This window comes from Pipistrellus kuhlii, unplaced genomic scaffold (genome assembly GCF_014108245.1).
Source record: "Pipistrellus kuhlii isolate mPipKuh1 unplaced genomic scaffold, mPipKuh1.p scaffold_m20_p_5, whole genome shotgun sequence".
In the NCBI taxonomy this organism is placed as follows: Eukaryota; Metazoa; Chordata; class Mammalia; order Chiroptera; family Vespertilionidae; genus Pipistrellus; species Pipistrellus kuhlii.
Window position 1 is genome coordinate 80168977 of NW_023425551.1, and position 20033 is coordinate 80189009.

At 40.4% G+C, this 20033-nt stretch overlaps 1 protein-coding gene and 1 long non-coding RNA gene across 2 annotated transcripts in view; one reads left to right on the plus strand and one right to left on the minus strand.

Moving 5' to 3' along the window:
• The window catches only part of FKBP5 (FKBP prolyl isomerase 5), a 123102-nt gene that overhangs the window by 78010 nt on the left and 25059 nt on the right, over positions 1–20033 (plus strand). Inside the window, exons 4-5 of the mRNA XM_036413307.2 lie at positions 9638–9780; positions 10959–11073. Coding sequence (XP_036269200.1) covers positions 9638–9780; positions 10959–11073 — 258 coding nt within the window. The remainder of the gene's footprint in view (positions 1–9637; positions 9781–10958; positions 11074–20033) is intronic.
• On the minus strand, positions 1436–18717 carry LOC118705090. Its single transcript, XR_004983603.2, has 3 exons — positions 18151–18717; positions 5870–5988; positions 1436–1449 (listed from the first exon to the last, which is right to left on the minus strand). It is a non-coding gene; the product is annotated as an uncharacterized LOC118705090 (long non-coding RNA).

Here is a 20033-nt window from a genome sequence, read left to right on the forward strand (position 1 = left end):
GGAACACAGCTGTAGTTGAACAAGCTGGGCTCATTATTCATTATAGGAAGAGAGTGTGCACACTGTGGGGTGTCTCAGTAAGAATATTCATAAGGACTTACATGATTTGGGTTTGTATTAGGTAATTTGGGGATGGGTTTGAGGAAGAGGGGCTTTGTTTTGGATTGGATATTATTAGACTGTGGGGCAATTCTTTGCATATCTTAATAAATCTTATTTGGGAGGGCTGACTAGCATGAGATGAAAGCTGCACCTGCCAGGGAGTAGCAGTCACATGTTAGCCATGAGAGGGGGATGTTTGGTGTTTTGTAGATTGCACAGTGACCTTGTTTTTTTGTCCATATTCAGACAGAATTTTGAAGTGTTTTTTGTTTTGTCTCACTTTCTCATGGTCTCAGAGTGACCTTGTCTGATGTTGATATTTTGTGAGATTGCTTATGTCCAGCAGGAGAATAACATGGCCTTGTTGTGTGCCCCATGCCAGCTTCAGACATCGCTGTGCCTAGCTGTGTCAAGCAGTTTCCAGATATTCAGGGCTGGTTTTTCTTTCTCAGCTTGTTGATAAGAATCAGTTGAAACCTGTTTATATCTGTTGAATTTTATGTAATTATGATATATAATTTTATTAGATAGCATGTAAAACATTGAAGTTAGTAGTATAAAAATGATGAATTCTATGAACACTAAATTGAACATTTTTGGAAAGACTTAATAAGGTGAATTGCTAACAGCATTTTTTTAAAAATGGCTATTGAATTAGGGGCGGGTAAAAAGCGAAATAGAGGCCATTGAGAATATGTTTTTTATCAGAAGGATTCTGCATACTGATTGCTGATGTGTCTTCTGGTTCTTATTCCACTTCAAAGAAGCCCACATTGTAAATTACACATGGAATACCATGTGTAATTTATCTAGTAAAGAGGGTGTGGAACTCTTATCATTGGAGCCACACTCAGAGACAAGGCCTTGGCCTTCTAACACAAGGTCAGTGCATTAATGTACTTTAATATGTTTTAAGTTAAAAATGTTCGAGGTATGTGTATGTGCTTTTTTTATGATTCTTCATTTAAAGCAACGTCTTAAATTAACCTACCTTTTTGACTTGTGGTCAGGCTATAAATCTTTAGATAGAACCTGACATCATCCATGAGAGTATAAAAGCTCACTGACACTTTAAAAGCATAAAGTGGAACAATAAAAGCAGATCAGGAGTATCCAAAGAATGTCAAGACACAAGCTTTAATACTGACTCAGTGAGTTTGCATTTTCTTTCCTAGAAGTCATGGAGTAACAGTGCTGTGTCTCCTATGTAGGGAATACTTTGCAGAAGAAATAGGATCCAGGACTACCAGCAGATTTTGAGCATCACACCTTACCTCTCACTAAAATGAGATTGAGAGTTGAGTGGGTCCAACTTTCTCTGCTAGCTAATGTTTCTTTTTTCTGCAACTAAGTGGAAACAGAAGTGTTTGTGGCATGATACACTAATAATTTATTTAATTAATAATAATACAGCCCTAGTCAGTTTGGCTTAGTGGATAGAGCTTCGACCTGCGGACCAAAGGGTCCTGGGTTTGATTCCGGTTAAGGGTACATGCCTGGTTGTGGGCTTGATCCCCAATAGGGGTTGTGCAGGAGGTGGCTGATCAATGATTTTCTCTCATCATTGATGTTTCTCTCTCTCTCTCTCTCCATTCCTCTCTGAAATCAATAAAAATATATGTTAAAATAATAATACAAATGTGAAGATGACATCATAGGCAAACGCCATGCTTGCCTTCTCCTTCAACCACATCAAAATTACAACCAAAATACAGAGCAACCATCATTGAGAACCGCCTAAAATCCAGCTGAATAGAAATCCTACAACTAAGAATATAAAGAAGGAAGTAATATTGAGATTAGGAGCGGTCGAAATACTGAACAAGCTTGTTCCACCCCCACAGGTGGTGGTTAAAATCAGGAGGGAAATTTCAGTTGGGGAGGTCATCCCCTCTGAGGAGCAAGGAATCTCAGCCCTGGGTTTCAGTGCTGGGAAGAGAAGTCCTCGTAACTTCTGGCTTTGGAAACGAGTGAGGATTGTGACTAAGGGAGACAAAAAAGCTACTGGAGACCCAGTGCACAGGCTTACTTGAGCTCACTTGCTCTGAGCTCCAAAGTTGAGGCAGCAATGTGAAAGGTGCCAGGGACATACAGAGAGGAACTGAATTGTCTGGCCTTCAGGCAAGGGTAGAGCTGGGGGGCAACTTTCTCCCAGACAGAAGTACTGGCAGAAGTCATTATTCTTTTGCCAAATCCCCTGCAGGCACAGTGGGGCACTATATCTTGTCTTGAGTCTCAAAATACCTAATATTGTTTGCCCTGCCCTGGTGATTGATTCTCTGAGACACCACCCCACTCAATATTCAGGCTCACCCATGCTAGTTCCAGTGGCTTTTCCCTACTGGCAGGCTTTCCCAAAATCTTTCAAAGGTTCACAATCCCCATACAAGCAGCATCTTGACCTCTTTGTGCCCCATATTTTATGCTAAGCAGACCCAAGCCTGGCACTAGTACAGCTGGCCTTAGTTCACAGCTTAGCCTCTCCCAGGCACCTCCAAGCCCAACACAAGTAGCAGCCATCTGCAGATAACTTTGTAGCTCATACAAGTGCCTCAGGGCATAAGTAGTGGCTGACCTTGACCTGTATTTCCCAGGTGGTCCCAGAATCAGCACACCCAGTGGCCAGTTCTATACCACACCAAAGTACAACCCAACCACCTCCACAAATGACACACCAAAAGGCTGACTCAGCAAGCATCAAAGCCCTGCTAAAGTGAATGATGTTCTGTGGTGTTGGGCCCTGCACAACAGCTCTTCTGCTATAGTCAAGGCCAGTCCTCACAGCCAAGCAGCCTGAGGATCACTCCTTCCTTGATGTGTCAACAGTGATGAAGGCTCAACTACAACAGGAGGGTACACAAGGGTACACCTGGAGCACCCAGTTCAGATGACTAAGGAGATGGTACCTGGCACTTACTACTAAGACCAGGAGATATAGCAGCTCATCCAAAAGAGAAACAAATACAGGGAGGCTGTCAAAATGAGGAGACAAATATGTTTCAAGTGAAAGAACAGGACAAAACTCCAGAAAAAGAACTGAACGAGAGAGACAAGCAATTTACCAAATGTGCAGCTCAAAATATTGATTATAAGGATGCTCATTGAACTCAGTGAGAACTTTAACAAAGAGATAGAAAACATAAAAGAGGAGATAGCAACCTGGCGTGTGTGGCTCAGTTGGTGGATGTCATCTGCTATACTGAAAAGTCGGTTCGATTCCTGGTCAGGGCATATGCCCAGTTGTGGTCTCGATCCCCAGTAGGGGACATGCAGGAGGCAGCCGATCAATGATGTTTCTCTCTATCCCTCTCTTTTCCTTTCTCTCTAAAAAGCAATAAAAACTTTTTTTTTTTTTTTAAAGAAAAGGTTCATCAACTTGTTGCCTACAAGAGACTTCAGCAATACTTCTACCAGACAAAATAGACTTTAAAACAAACAAAGGCTGTATATCAAGAGACAAAGAAGGACCCAGCAATTCCACTTCTGGATATTTCCCAAAACACTAATTTGAAAAGACATATGTATCCCTATGTTCATTGCAACATCACTTAAATATCCAAGATATGGAAGCAAACTAAATATCCATCGATAGATGAATGGATAAAGAGATGGTACATATATATAACGGAATATGACTCAACCATAAAAAGAATGAAATCTTCCCAATTGTAACATGAATGGACCTAGGAAGTATTATGTTAAAAGTCAGATAAATACAAATGCCATATTATTTCACTTATATTAGTGGAACTTTAAAAACAAAATAAGTGAACAAACAAAAGAGAAAAAAACTCATAGATACAGAGAACATTTTGATGGTTTCCAGATGGAAGACAGGTTTGGGGAGATGAGTGAAAAGGGGACAAGGTTAGAGTTAGGATTAGCGTTGCCAGCTATAAAAACAGTCTCAGGGATGTAAAGTACAGCATATGGAATATAGTTAATAATATAATAACTATGTATGGTGTCTGATAGGTACTAGACTTACCGGGAATCTCTTTTTAAGTTATATAAATGTTTAATCAGCCTGGCTGGCATAGCTCAGTGGTTGAGCATCATCCTATGAACCAGAAGGTCACGGTTCAATTCTCTGTCAGAGCCCATGTTGGGCCCAGTGGGGGGCATGCAGGATTGAGCAACAAAGGAGAAAATAAATAGTGATGGAAAAAAACTAAAATTAAAAAAAAAAAAAAACAGAAAAGTTGTGTTTTTTGAAGCTATCCTTTTTTATTTTTATTTATTTATTTTAAATATATTTTATTGATTTTTTTACAGAGAGGAAGAGAGAGGGATAGAGAGTTAGAAATATTGATGAGAGAGAATCATCGATCAGCTGCCTCTTGCACACCCCCTACCGGGGATATACCCACAACCAAGGTACATGCCCTTGACGGGAATCGAACCCAGGACCTTTCAGTCCGCAGGCCGACGCTCTATCCACTGAGCCAAACTGGTTTCTACTATTTTTATTTTTTATTAATCCTCAACTGAGGATATTTTTTCATTGATTTTTTTTTTTTGTTTTTTTTTTGTTTTTTTTTTAGTGAAAGTTGAAGGGATGGGAAGAGAGAGAGAGAAAGAAATTGATGTGAGAGAGACACATCAATTGGTTGCCTCATACACACACTCTGACTGGGGCCGGGAATCTAACCTGGAACCAAGGTATATGCCTTTGACTGGGCATTGAACCTGAGTCCCTTTGGTGCACTGGCCAATGTTGTAACCACTTAACAATACCAGCTCATGTTATCCTATAAAATAAAGATGTAATGTGCAAATTGACCCTCATGCCCTCACACAAGATGGCTGCCATAGGGGAGAGCAATTGGGGGTGACTGGGCTGGCAGGGGAGGGCAGTTGGGGTTACCAGGCCAGCAGGGGAGGGCAGTTGGTGGCAATCGGGCCAGCAGAGCAGGAGTTAGGCATTGATCAGGCTGGCAGGTAAGTGGTTAGGGGGTGACCAGGCTATCAGGCAGGTGTGCGGATGGGAGCCAGCAGTCCCCGATTGAGAGGGATGTCTGGCAGCCGAACATCCCCCAAGGGGTCCCACATTAGAGAGGGTGCAGGCGGGGCTGAGGGACACTTACCCACACAGACACCCCGCCCGCCCAGTGCATGAATTTCGTGCACCGGGGCTCTCGTAGGAAATAGAAGGAGCAAATTACAAAACGAAATAAACTATGGTCAGGATTTTAAGAATATAAAAATGTATTGTCTGGCCAGTGTGGTTCTGTGAGGTTGAGCATTCATTCACCCATGGACCAGGCGGTCATGGTTCAATTCCCAGTCAGGGCACATGCCTGGGTTGTGAGCTTGATCCCCAGTGTGGGGCATGCAGGAGGCAGTCAGTGATTCTCTCTCATCGGTGATGTTTCTATCTCCATCTCCCTTCCTCTCTCACAAATCAATAAAGATATTTAAAAAATATTTACTATGCAAAGTCTACATTCAAGGTGGGGCAAAAGTAGGTTTATAGTTGTTTGTATGGAAAATAATGCAACAATAATAATATAAGAATAGGCTTTGTTTTGCATGCTCAAAACTGCAAACCCACTCTTACCCGACCCTGTACAATTTGAAGGAAATAAACCAATAAATGGACAGTTTACCCTAGATGCCGAGGTTTCAGAGGGTTGTTTTTTTTTATTGTATTTATTTTTTTTTTTATACTTTCCACAAGTTGTATGAGTATGTGTTATTTTTTTTTTTTTATATCAGGGAAATGCTTTTTATGAAAGAGTCCCAGTGTTGGTCAACTTAAAAACACCTATGTGCATATCATTCTGGCTCTTTCCTCCGTGTGTTTTATTCAGGACAAGAAGTTTTAATGTTCTCAGATGAGAACGAAAGCAAAGGCACAGGCATGACTTATTTAGCTTGGGGCCCCTGTGGATTAATTTGACAGGTTGTTTCCAGCCTGAAGGCTTAGCATTCATACCATCTATGAGTTAAGCTTTTCCTCAGTATACAAACCCTCACCCCAAGGCGAATGCCCCTTGTTTATAGGCTGTTTCAGTGTTTACTGCACTTTGTTTTTGAAAGGAGAAGAAAAAAACAGTACAAATGTCTTTCTCCTCCACTGGCCACACGACATTGCATGTTCCTTAGAAGGAAGGAAGGAAAGAAGGAATGACCACCTAAGTATTAGTGCCTAGAAAGACCTTTGCTTCTCAGTAATTGGCTAAATGTCTTGAACAAATGTACAATAGAACCCCCACAATATAAAGATTTTCTGAAGGGCCTTGTAAGGTATTTGTCTTAAAATACCAAGTCATAGTTTTAAAAAAGTGTTCTCAGTGGCCCACGCTAATACAGAGAAGTCTTTGAAAAGCATCAGTGACCGGAAAGCAGCCTGTTACAGCAGCCTTTACATTGCTTCTGATGATTTAGGCTATTTTCACAATAGAACCATGTGTGCATGTATAAATTGACGTAGCCATTTTAGAAGGGCAGTTGAGCAATATCTGTCAAATTGAAAATACACATAACCTTTGTACTTTCAGGCATTTACTCGCCAAATAAACTTGCACAAAGTAGGCAAACACATACGGACAAATGTCCTTATCAGAGTACTGCTGGCTCTGTGTTTCCCAATAGGAGAGTGACTGGAGCACTGCAGTCATTGAGAACAAGATTGGTCTGTTTGTATTCACGACAGTGGTAATGATGTTACCCTATATTAAGTGCACATTTTATGCACTTTGCCATGCATTTGACATATTTGATAATTCTTGTAATAGCTTTATGGCAGGTATTACTATTATTATGGCAGGTATTACTATTATTATGGCAGGTATAAGCATCTATTATTATTTTGCAGATGAGGAAAATGAGACCCAGAAATTAAGTAACTTGCACAAGTAAAGTAAGGGGCAGATTGGTATTAAGAGCCAGGCAGGGGTCGGGTGCAGCCAGGCCCGGAGCAGCAGCAGCCACGCCTGAAGAAGCCAGGTCAGAGTGGCAGTGGCCAGACCCGGAGCAGCTGGTTGTGGAACGGACCAGAGCAACAGAGGCCAGGCCCCGAACAGCTCGCTCCTCGCCTGCCTCAGCCAGGATTAAAAATTATTAGATTTTAAAATTTATTCTTAGAAGTGTAAAAGTTTATTAATTTAAAAAAAAGGAGATTGAAAAACCTGATGATAATGGCGGTTCATTGTAGTAGAATCAGCGATATGGGAGGGGAGTGGACAGGGAGGGAGGAAGAGACTGAACGTAAACTGTGCACCTATGGATGAGGACAATGGGGGGTGGGGAGGGGACGGAGGATGGGCTGGGAACCTGGTGGAGGGGGGAAGAAATGAGGAGCCTTTGTAATAATATGAACAATAAAGATTGATTAAAAAAAAAAAAAGAGCCAGGCAGTCTGAGGCTGAAGCAGGTTGCACTTGGACCTCTGAAATCCATGTCCTCCTTTCTGCGGACAGGATCAAGATACGATGGTCCTTGACTTACCCATCCGCAATCAGCAGAAATGGGCTGGTCTAGGCTGTGATATTTTGTAGGTTAGGTGCATTACATGCATTTCGACATATTTTCAGCTTACAGTGGGTTTATCCATACATAACCCCATCGTAAGTCGATGAGCATCTATTATATATTAAATTAAAAAGCAGTTCAAAACTGAAAGTATATACTGTCATTTGTGTTTTCAGTTTTAAAAAAAGCCACAGCACAGTGGAAGGATACAAAACAAAAATATCAATGCTTCTTACAAGGAGGAAGTGGATTACCGTTTATCTCTTACATGTGTTTTAGTAATAGGCATATGTTATATAAATTTTTAACTAAAATAAATGTATATGATATTTTGAAAAGTTAAATGCTTACTGAAGTCATGAGCCTCGAATGCTATATCCCTTCCCTTTTACGTACCTTAGTATAGGGTTTCCCTTATTCTTATCCTATCACTGCTCTCATTTCTTGTCTGCTCTCTTCAGAATTCCTCTGGGGTTCATTGTTGACCTGACCCCACTTCAAATATTTAAATTTTTATTGACATAGCACCTTAATTTTGTATTTTATTCCTTTAAATTACCTACATTTTTCTATTGTTTCCTAAAGAATTTGAGATTGCTTAAGATATGATTCTATAACCTACTAGTATAGTTCTTGAGCAGTAAGATTATCTTTTAGTTTTCTCGAATTAGGCAAAAAAACTCAGAATTTTATAATTCTTGTGATTTGACAAAAGGACACATACCATTTTGTTTTCTTTTCTTTTTAATATATCTTTATTGATTTTTTACAGAGAGGAAGAGAGAGGGATAGAGAGTTAGAAACATCGATGAGAGAGAATCATTGATCAGCTGCCTCTTGCACACCCCCTACTGAGGATGTGCCTGCAACCAAGGTACATGCCCTTGACCAGAATCAAACCCAGGACCCCTCAGTCCGCAAGGCCGACGCTCTGTCTACTGAGCCAAACCGGTTTCGGCCATTTTGTTTTCTTAAAGAAAAAAAAAAAGAACAGTTTTTCCCCCTCCTAATAAATTTGAAGAAAAGGTCTATATCATAGGCTCTTATATAATTTATTCTTTTCCAGTTATTTTTGTGTGTTGTTTTTCTCTACCCAACTAAATTATAAGCTTCCTTAGGACAAATTCATTTTCTTTCTTTTTAAAATTTTCATTGGTTGATTTTGAGAGAAACATTATTTTGTTCCACTTATTTATGCATTCATTGTCCGTATCTTATATGTGCCCTGACGGAATCAAACCTGCAATTTTGGTATATCAGGACAATATTCTTAACAACTGAGATAGCCAGCCAAGGCAAATTCAATTTTCTATTCTATTTTTGTTTCTACCTAGAAAATATTCGCTTGTTACTATGGTTGAAATGATAAATTAAACAACAACTGCAACCTTGACACATTTCAAAGTATATGTTACTACTACTTTTCAAAGACTTAATCTTTGAGCAGTTGGGAAATTGATATTTTTGTCCTCATTGGGGTATCTTTTGGTAGCCTGAAAAAAAAAAATCACACCTGGCCAACTTGGCTCAGTGGTTGAATGTCAATACATGAACTTGGAGATCACAGTTCAATTCCTGGTCAGGGTACATGCCCTGGGTTTTGAGCTCCATTCCCAGTGTGGGACGTACTGGAGGCAGTCAATCAATGATTCCCTCATCATAGATATTCTTCCTCTCCCTCTCCCTCTCCCTCTCCCCCTCCCCCTCCCCCTCCCCCTCCCCCTCTCCCTCCCTTCTTTCTTCCCTCCTTTCTCCCTCCTCTCTGAAGTCAGTATTAATAAAACTAATAAACATTTTTTAAATGAACTTATTTCTCGGTCTGTAGCTTTTACTGAGTTCTTTTATAACCCTTCCTACCTGAGTATAAAGTGTAAAAAATTGGAAATTTGTTTCAACTTTTGTGTTAGGACAGTTACTTTTTTAAAATATGGCCTACAGCTTTTGTTAAAAAGACAACTGGTCCAAAATGGAGTCACTTGTGCTAAGCCTCACATCAGCAAACCAACTTACTACCTAACATAATTGCGGTTTCAGCCTCTCACTTTTTACTTTCTCTTAGGCCAAGTTATCAAGGCATGGGACATTGGAGTGGCTACCATGAAGAAAGGAGAGATATGTCATTTACTGTGCAAGCCAGAATATGCATATGGCTCAGCTGGCAGTGTCCCCAAAATTCCCTCGAATGCAACTCTCTTTTTTGAGGCAAGTATGTGTGAGATGCTGCCTTGTTAGCATCTGCTCTGCTACATGCTGGTTCCACAGGCGGGAGAACGAGGAGCTAAGCTTGCTATTGAGAATGAGATCCAATTTATTTCTTTTGGAGCAGGACTTTTTGAATTGTTTCCCACAAATCCAAGGGGTGTGTGCCAGTGCTTTCTTAGAAATGTGTCTCTGGCACAAAAAGATCATATCCAAATAAACAAGCGACCAGGCTTTAACAATAAAGGTTCTGGTCAGTAGTGTGCATATGACATACTAAAATTGACCAGAAGACAGGATGGAAATGTGGGAAATAAATGTTGACATATACCTAAATCAAGTTTTTGGTTTTTGTATTTATTTAGTTTAAACCTTACCCAAGGATAAGGATTTTACTCTCTAAAAATCATTTTTTTACATTGATTTTTAGAGAAAGTAAAAAGGAGGGATGGAAGTGAGGGGAAAGAGAGACACACACACACACATCGATTGTTTGCCACCCACATGCACCCTTGTCCAGAAATTAAACTCGTGACTCTTCAAGGCACAGGCTGATGCTCTAACCACTTAGCTCACCAGCCAGGGACTAAATCAAATTCCAAGGTATTTTCATATTATAAAGGTTTATAAATGTAATAGATCTCATTAAACACAGTAGGGGTGATAACATGTTATTGTGTGTTTAGTTACACGCATTTGACCAAACTTGATTTTAAAATCGGGGAAGGGGGGAGATAAATGTCTGAAACAGTGTAACTAGGTAAAATACACTCTTAAGTGGTTACAGGCCTAATTTCATAGGATTTATTCTTACAGTTTAAAAGATTCGATGAATCTGGAACGGAAAAGTGGTGGTGTCTCAAGTCAAAATGGTTTTTGGCCAGCACTTTGTAGTTCTGGCTTTTTGCCCATCAGGCAGTTTTCCTAGTATTTCCTGTCTGTCTTTACTCTACTCCCCACAGGATGTGGTCCCAGACATTATCATTACATGAAGGTTCTTTCCAGGTATTGAAAAGTGCAATGTTCTTGTTTTCCCACTCTTCCAATAACTAAGATGCATAGATAAATATAGAACAGTTTTATTTTGTAAAATGAAAGGAGAATTGGTTGCCCTTGTCTTTAAGTATATTAAATTGGCTTTGTTTGATCTTTTCTCAGCCAAATCTCCTTTTCCTTTCTAGATCGAGCTCCTTGATTTCAAAGGAGAGGATTTATTTGAAGATGGAGGCATTATCCGAAGAATCAAACAGAAAGGAGAAGGCTATTCAAACCCAAACGAGGGAGCCACAGTAGAAAGTAAGCAGATGTGATAGCAAAATACTCCTGAACAGTTGGGTTTCTTCAATGTGGGTAAAATGGAGATTTCTTTTTAAAACTGTTTATAGAAATAAATATAGTGAATCTATATCAACAATAATTTAAATTTGACATTTATTTAGTAATAATGATCTCATCTAGTAAATATTTACGTGCCAGGTACTATTCCAGGCTCTACAAACTCACAAAGTGAACAGAACAATATCCCATCCATCAGGGAATTCTTACTCTGTGGACTCCTTGGTATACTAACAACTGTATCAGTTGCCATATATGTTTATTCATATGTTCCTCACAATAACCTTATACAGTAAGATTTATTATCCTAAGAAGAGAAAAGTGAGATGTTTTCTAAATTGCCATACAGAGTTACTAAACAGAGCAATCCTATATAATAAAAGGCAAATAGTCCAAATGGTGGAACAACCAAACAACCAGTTGCAAAGGTGTGCACTGACTACTAGGGGGCACGTGTGGATCATGGTGGGCATCAGCTGTAATGGGATGGTGGAGTTGAGCAGGGGTGCCAGACCAAGGCAGGCATTGGTCACTGTCACCGGGGTGAGCTTCTGGTGGTTACTAAAAATTCTTTGCACCCGCTGCCAGTGCCAGAGCCACCACTCACACCCGCTGACAACGCCCGGCACTTGTCCTGATCATTTGATGCCATTTGCGGGTATGAGCGATGGCTGCCGGCCCCAATCACCCTGAGGGTTTCTCCATCTCCCTCTACTCCTGAGGGGCAATCAGGGCAGCAGCCACCGCTCGCAACCGCTGCTGACACCAGCTCCAATCACTCCGCACCATCTGCAAGCAGGTGGTGGGGAGGGCGCTATCAGCACATGAGAGTGGTAGGAGTGGGGCTACTGGCAGACAGGGGACCTGGGCCACTTTTGGAGAGGCCGGTGGGGATATGGAGGATGGGCTGAGACTCACCCCTGTGCCCACCATGGTCCACAGTTCCTTTCAAGGTGCAAGAATTCATGCACTGGGCCCTTAGTAGATTATAATGCCCTTCAGGCCTCTTCAACTCATCTCCCTTGCTGTCATCAAGATAAACAGTTCATCATTTTAGTTTGATCGGAATTAAATGAGAGTGTTCACTTTGTTCTATGTCAGGAGACCTCGGTTCAAGGTCTGCTTTGCCATTTATTGAGTGATCTGAGGCTACTTTATTCTTTCATTTGCCAAGTTGGGAGTGAGGATACTACTGAGGTCTTGGATGACTAGTCATTCTTCCTCTGAGAGCACATCGTGTGCACCACTGTGTACACTGCTTATCAGTTAACATTGCAATCAGCATTTGCCCATTTCCTCAGTACACAGTGAGTGCTTGACTAGAAGCTTCTTTATCCTTTTGTTTCTAGCATCACCAACAGAGCCTTACTCAGAAAATGCATTTTGCATGGATAAATATTGGAAAGATGCCATTTTTTGAACTGAAGTACAATAAAAAGAGGTGTGAAAAAACAGGACCACTTCCATTGAGGAAAAAATCAAATAACTAAACAAGGATGGCAACATGAACTATTATAAAAGGCCCATTTGAAAATAAAGAATTCATTTAAAACTGTAAACTAGAATAGTTGATTTTTATATATTACTGTAGACCCATATTTCATTTTTATGAGTCTGGCAAATTAATTCAAATTAGTTCTAAAATTGGAGATAGTTACAAATAATATTACTGTACTACTGTAATTGAAGTATTTAGATAGTTATCTTCACAATAAGTTTTAGAATAAATGAAGAAGAGCTCAGATGTGTGTTGGAGAAATACCTAGACCAGGGGTCAGGAGAAGGATTCTGGCTTCAGCTGGCTCTCTCACACCTTGCCTCTTGAGCTTCAGCTTCCTTCCTATACAGTGATGCTGGCAGGTAGACTTCTTGGTTCCTATGGTCCCAATAGCCCTAAACATTCTTTGATAGAATTCTAAATGTTTATAAAACTTATAGGAATGGTAGAAAATCATTTTCAGTATATAAACAAATCACTGTTCCAACGTGTGTTTCCTTACCTCAATTAAGATGACCATCTTGTAATTTTTATGCAGTACTGTCCTTTTTCCATTTTAAAACAGTCACTGTGTGCTAAAGTATTCTAATTGACATTGTTATGATGACCGTTAGTTATGGCACTTTAGTTTAATTGCCAGTAGTGGCTATGTTGTGACTTTTAAGCTTTGCTTTCATAGAAAATCCAGTCTGACTGACCTAAGGCTCTAAATAGCCACTAGCTCCTCTTCTCCCAACTTTTGTTTTCTCACATCTTCTGCTTTGTTAAATTCAGTGCTTGTAGTACATCGAAGTGCTGGCTGGGTCTGGCTCTCTTGCCTGTTGCTTCACAGTGCTTTCAACCACATTCGCATGCAAAGAAAGCAATGGGCAGTAATTTCAAATGTGAACATTTCAGGAGTAGTTTCCAGAATTCAGATTGTTGGAGTACCCTTTCCGCTCACCTCTTTTCTCCTTCCAAATCCCACTGAAGTGAGAGATGAAGAATTATTGCAAAAAAAGAGAGAAAGAAATCCACATTTGTGCTGGAATCCAGGAAGAATACAAGAAGTGGATCAGAAATGATGAAAAATTCTGGAATATGTAAACTAGATGAAACTGGACTGATGGAAACTAGAGTTGGGAAACTCAACCCAAAACAGGTGTAGAGAAGACCTCTGTAGAGGTACATACCGTTCTTCTCAACAAGCTTGGGCAGAACTCCAAGCCCACAGGCAGCTGGTGTGAGGGAGCCGAAGCAGGCTATGGGGCAATACTCAGGGTTGTTATAAAACAATATGGAACAGCTGGGCCAGTAAACCTCTAGCAGAGTAGTTCTTTGGCTGAATTTAGAATTACCTGGGGAGCTTTTAAGATTATGATGCCCAAGCTCCAGTACAGACCAGTTAAACAAAAGATTCAAACCCCAAAGGATGGAACTCCTCAGGCACAAACAAGTGTGTGTGTGTCTTGTTGTTGTTGTTTTTAACTCCCCTAGTGATTCTAGTTTGCAGTCAATGATTGAGAATTCCTACTCTAGGATCTGGCTATAGCTTTTGCTCTCAGGCTGAAACCAGTAAGGCCAGGTTAAAATAAAAAAGAGATCTGCCGCCGAAACCGGTTTGGCTCAGTGGTAGAGCGTTGGTCTGCGGACTGAAAGGTCCCGGGTTCGATTCCGGTCAAGGGCATATACCTTGGTTGCGGGCACATCCCCAGTAGGGAGTATGCAAGAGGCAGCTGGTAGATGTTTCTCTCTCATCGATGTTTCTAGCTCTCTATCTCTCTCCCTTCCTCTCTGTAAAAAATCAATAAAATATATTTAAAAAAGAGAGATCTGCCTCAGAAGACCCCACATGTTAGGCCTTGGACTATAGATGAGGACGTCAAGTATTTTTGAACTTTTAAAACATGTAAAGGGAGAGTGAAATAGTAGGTCTACACAACAGTAAACATGCTAGAGTGTTTGGCTCTTCAAGTAAAACTTTTTCATACATCATCATGGAAAAGTGTCCCCAACCTTCCTGTGCACATCATGCTCAGCACAGAGTAAATGCCTAGGAAGTATCTGGGATCCTCACTACTGTGGAAATGTACTCCTTAAAAATACTGTGCGAGGCACCTAATTATAATCATTTCATCTTGCTTAATTCTGCCTCTGTATTATGATCAGACAATAAAAAATCATCAGCAAGTACTAAGAAAAAGAAGAACCAAGATAAGCTAAGAAGAAACGGAACTTTTAAAATACTAATTACTATCTTCAGAGATATATAATGGTTATTAAATGCATAAGTCAAACAACCAGCTTCTTTGAGAAAGGAAAGGAAGGATCAAGTTTCTGGAAATAAAGAATATGATTATTGCCCTCGCTAGGTAACTCACTTGGTTAAAGCATCATTCCCATGGCTAAGATGTGGATTCAGTCTCCAGTCTGGGCACATATAAGAAGAAACCAATGAGTACATAAATAAGTGGAACAACAAGTCAATCTCTCTCTCATCAATAAATAAAAAGATTTAAAAATATATGATTATCAAAATTAGGACTCAGTAAGGGTTGAAAAGCAAAATGGAAAGTCTCAGTTAATAGAGGCATACAGGATACGTTCCTGGTGAAATATCTTAATTCCATAGCTTAAAAGAGAGGAGTAAGCTGTTTTCAAGGAATGAGAATCAGAAGGACGTCAGACTTGTTGTGTGAGACAGTAAATACTAAAAGACCATGCTTTGAACATTTGTCTAACTATGAGTATTTCAAACTGAGAATTCTATACTCAGCCAAATGATCATTTAAGTATGAGAATAAAATTAATTTTCTGGATTATGCAGACTCATACATTCTTTGACGATTAAAAATCCTATATAATAAAAGCTAATATGCAAATTGTCATCACGCCATCACACCTTATCCACTCAGACACTCAACACTGGGGAGAGAGAATTGGGGACCATCCAGGCTTTGGCCCAGGAGAGGGACAAGCTGCACACCCCACAGTCCCTGCAGTCCCAGGCACCAGCTGCTGGGCCTGCAGCCCGGGAAAGGGACAAGCCGCCCACCCATGTCCCCTGAGCTGCAGCTGGCCCGAGCGAAGCCCGTCCAGGTCCTGGGTGTTTGCGGCCTGCCAGAGGGAGGGAAGCCCAGGTCCCGGGTGCCTGAAACCAGCTGGGGGAGGGGATCCTGGGTCCTGAGTGTGGGGCAAGGCAGAGCGGTTAGGGGTGATCAGGCAGGCAGGCAAGTGGTTAGGAGCCAGTGGTCCCAGATTAGAGAGGGTGCAGGCTGGGTTGAGGGGACCCCCCTTCCACGCACAAATTTCGTGCACCAGGCCTCTAGTACTATAGAATATACTAAAATGTCACAAAAACAATAAAGTCAGGAAGTGAAGACTCAGGCATAAGAAACATTAGTGAGCAAAAAAGGTGAAGTTGGATACATTTATCTTGAAAAATTCCAGAAGTGGTAGAACTTTAATGTTAAAAATAATAATAGTTTAATAGTCTGGAGCTAGGTTCTAGGTCATTTTAACAAAATGTGGCACTGGTGGGAAATAGAGAAGGGAGGCAAAATTTCCTCACAATTTTCTTATTCCAGGAAATATTATTCTAATGGTTAACATTTATAAAAATTATATATACATTGAAATGATTTGTTTAAATTTAATGGTAGATACTAGTAAGAATAGCATGTAGAACTCACAAATACACTCAGTAGGGAGTAGGGAAGTAGAGAATCAAGAAAATTTGTATAAATCTAGCAAAAGTAATGAAAGAAAAATAACAAAAAATTTATATAGAAAGCCTAAAATAATATGGTAGGAATAAAACAAATCATCAATGATTATAAAAAATAGGGATAGGATTCTCATAAGGTTAAAATGACAATAAGACCTATCTGTGTACTCTTTGTAAATAAAACACCAAAAACAAAATGGCACCAAAAAATTGAAAATAGAGGAATGGTTTTATGTACCCACGTTGAGACCTGATAAGAGGCTGAGTTTTTTAGTTTGGTTTTTCACATACTTTTCAAGTATCAGTGTCCTGCCAAATTTTGCCCAGTAGAAGAGAGAAAATTTTTGGAACCATTTTTTTTAAAATGTTTTCACAAAATAATGTACTGTGACACTGTCTAAAATGGACAGTATTCTTTCAAATATTTTTTACTTATATAGCTCCTTCTAAAAAAGACATCTTTAAGTTTTAAGGTAGAGTAAAATATTAGTAGAAAATAGTCTTTTTTTTGTTACTAAAACATCCAGCCGTTTACTTTTGATAATATTGAAAGACAAAAGCTCCATATAAGTAAAGAATTTCAATAGCTCTTGGAATTTATTAAAAATAGGAGTACTGACTAATATATCAAAAAGGAGAATTCCTATAAATGAGTAAAAATTACTACCATTTTCCATACTGTTGTTTTCAGATTAATCATTAAATGTTCTTTCTGGCTCTGAACTGTGTATTGGGCACTGTGATGTACAAAAGAAACATAAGACTTGCCTTTGCCTACTAAGTTTTATTCACAATTTGATAGCTCTCTCTGTGGAGCCATTAAGTAGTTTCCTTTACCAACTTCTTTTTTTTTTCCTCTTTTTTTTATTAAGGTATTATATGTGTACATACCTTACCAATCCCCACCTCTTTACCAACTTCTAAAGTATGTTTTATATGGTGAAATTTACCACTAATTACAGCTAATATTAATTGAGCTTGTCTTTGTGTATCCATATGTAACTGCTCTCACACAGTAAATACCCCAACATATGAATGAATTCCAGGTATTGGGCTAGAAGCTTTATTCAGTACTTAATTGAATCCTCACAACAATTATGAGTTAGCTAATATAATTTCTCCCATGCTATGCATGAAGAAACTGAGTCAGACAATTTAAGTGAATTTGCCCAAAGCCACAGTTGTTAAATGGCAAACTGAGACTGGAACCCAAGTCTGATTAAAGTGCTAACTCGGGTAGAATAGTGAGGATTTGTGTTGGTGTAGAATTTATTGCTGAGTATGCTTCCTGTTTAGACTAAGATATATGTCATCTGTATAAATGTTATTTATTCTATTCAAGTAGCCGGCTCCCAAGCCTGCTGTCAGTTAGGATCTGTCCCTCAGTTTCGTAAGCAATCTGACAGTGGTATTTGTTCATCTCAAATAGTTTGCCCTCAAATTGACCACCATGCCTGGTGGGAAGGGAAGTTCCTCTTCTAATCAGTGATTAAATATACTCTCCTGATTTTATAAATCCCTTCTCTGCTTCCTCGTTTACCTTTTCACTGGTTAAAATCCCCTTGTCTCTGGTGCTCTTGCTCTATTAGGCAGGAGACACGGGCAGAGAGAAACTCATTTGGCATGAACTAGGCCACAGAGAAGAAAACCTTGGCAAGTGGCAGTAACCTGCCACAACCTGGTTTTCTCTGGCCAAAGGACCGGTCTTGTCTAGTAGTAATACTATTACAACATTCCCAGTTAGATCCCCAGGACCCAGTAATTGTTCTGGGAATGCGTGCAAAGCTATCAGACACCAACAACTATAATTAGAAAAGGGAAAACAGACACTCACCAGAGCTACGTCTTTAGGCTGGAGCGTTTACAGCACTTTATTTTTAGGTTGTGGAGCCTTTCTCACTTTTGCTTCCTAAAATACAAATTATACAGTTTTTGCATTCCAGTTTTTGTTACTACAGTGTACACACACACACACACACACACACACACACACAGTTTAATCCGAGTACAAATTGCTGTCAGCACATTGAGTTCATGTGCCAGCCACATTCAGAACAGGGTGTTCTGTGCTCTTCAAAACAAAATTGCTCCAGGGCAGTCAGAGAACAATAAGTCAGAGCTCCAGCTTAAGTGATGTTTTGCAGCAGACGGGGCTCACTTGATGTGGTTTGCATAGCCAACAATTCGGATTGCATAGCCAACTCGAGTAATTTGATTTGCTTTGACTTTGGGGGTTTGGAGGATCTCCCCCCCACCCACTCCCCTTTAAGTTGCATAGACTTTAAGACAAAAGAAAGTGTCCCTTTTTTACTAATGTATTTCTTTCCCTACCAAAAATGCCCTAAGTAGAAGCATCCTGTATGTACTTTTCTTCTCTTTGGGCATGTCGTAGATCGTTTACTTCCCATAAATTATACTGGTTGGAATTAGCCACAGACCTCCTGAGCCCCAGGGGTTGAGCTCCCAGTGAGTCATGGTGGTTATTATTAAATATTTATTAAGTGAGTATTTGCATTAAGAAATGCAAGGTCATAAGCAACCTCAGGTCCTCCACAGCCAGAGCTGCCAGAGTAGTCCTTAGTAGCAATTGTTGAGACAGTTTAAAAAATAGTAACTGGCTCTGTAGGAGAGGCATGTCTGCCTCTGTCACCGCGAAGGGAGCCCCCACCGTAGCCATAGGCACACCTTGTGTGGCTGCTGTGGCTCCAAGGTGGTGTGTGAGCGCGGGTCAGCAGTCCTGTAGAACTCGTCACACCGTGCTCCAAGTTTAGAAGCCAGTTAAGAAACCATAGCCTTTGCTACTTATAGATGTAAAGAATCAATGGGCTATATACTCTCTGAGGCTATAATACCTCCTCTTGTCTAGCATTCCAATAGCATCGTATTAAAAGTGATGGTTTTATATATAGATACAAACTGGGAGGGGGTGTTCACACACAGGTCACTTTCAGATTTTACGGTACTGTCTGTCGTGCTTGCTCAGTCCAGCCTAGAAGAGTGCGATTTACCAGAAACGAACATTGGTTCTATCGTTTACTAGTAGGCCTTCGCGCTGTGTCTCGCACAGTAGGCTGCCCGCTGCTTCTATGGGAACCGCAGTGCCCCACCGGGAGCCGCACTGCTTCCACGGGAGGCGGGCCCACCGTCTCCTCCCTGGGCCTACACTTGGCCATGGAGGCTGCGGGCCAGCTCCCCTGGCCCCCAGCGGCCTTCCGCAACCAGGCGAACTCAAGTGACGAAGCAAGCGTCCTGTCCCAGCTGCCCTGCACCCACTCCTCAGAGTCCCTCCGTCACCACAGTGACAAAGCTGGCATTCTGCCAGGCCGCTCAGCTGCCCATTCTCAGTGGCGGCCCCCCAGGACAGGGGGCTCCGGCAAGGCGGAGGGGACTGGGCACCACCATCTTTATGACAGTGATGGTTAATTTGTATATTACCCTTTTATTAGATAGGCTTGTCTTAGGCCAGCTGTAATGAATGTGGGGTTGTTTATGGGTTTGGTTTTGTTTTTTTGTTTTCATTTTGCTTTCTTAATTATGGCTTCATTATCATTTGACTTGAACTTTTTTTTTTTTTTTTTTTTTTTGCTTGTTTGCTTTACTTACCTTTCCCAACATACTTATTAATAGCCAATCTTTTTTTTCCTAATATCATGGGATATCACATGTAAGGAGAACTTCTGGAGTTACTTATGTAATTTTAATATCTAATACATGCAT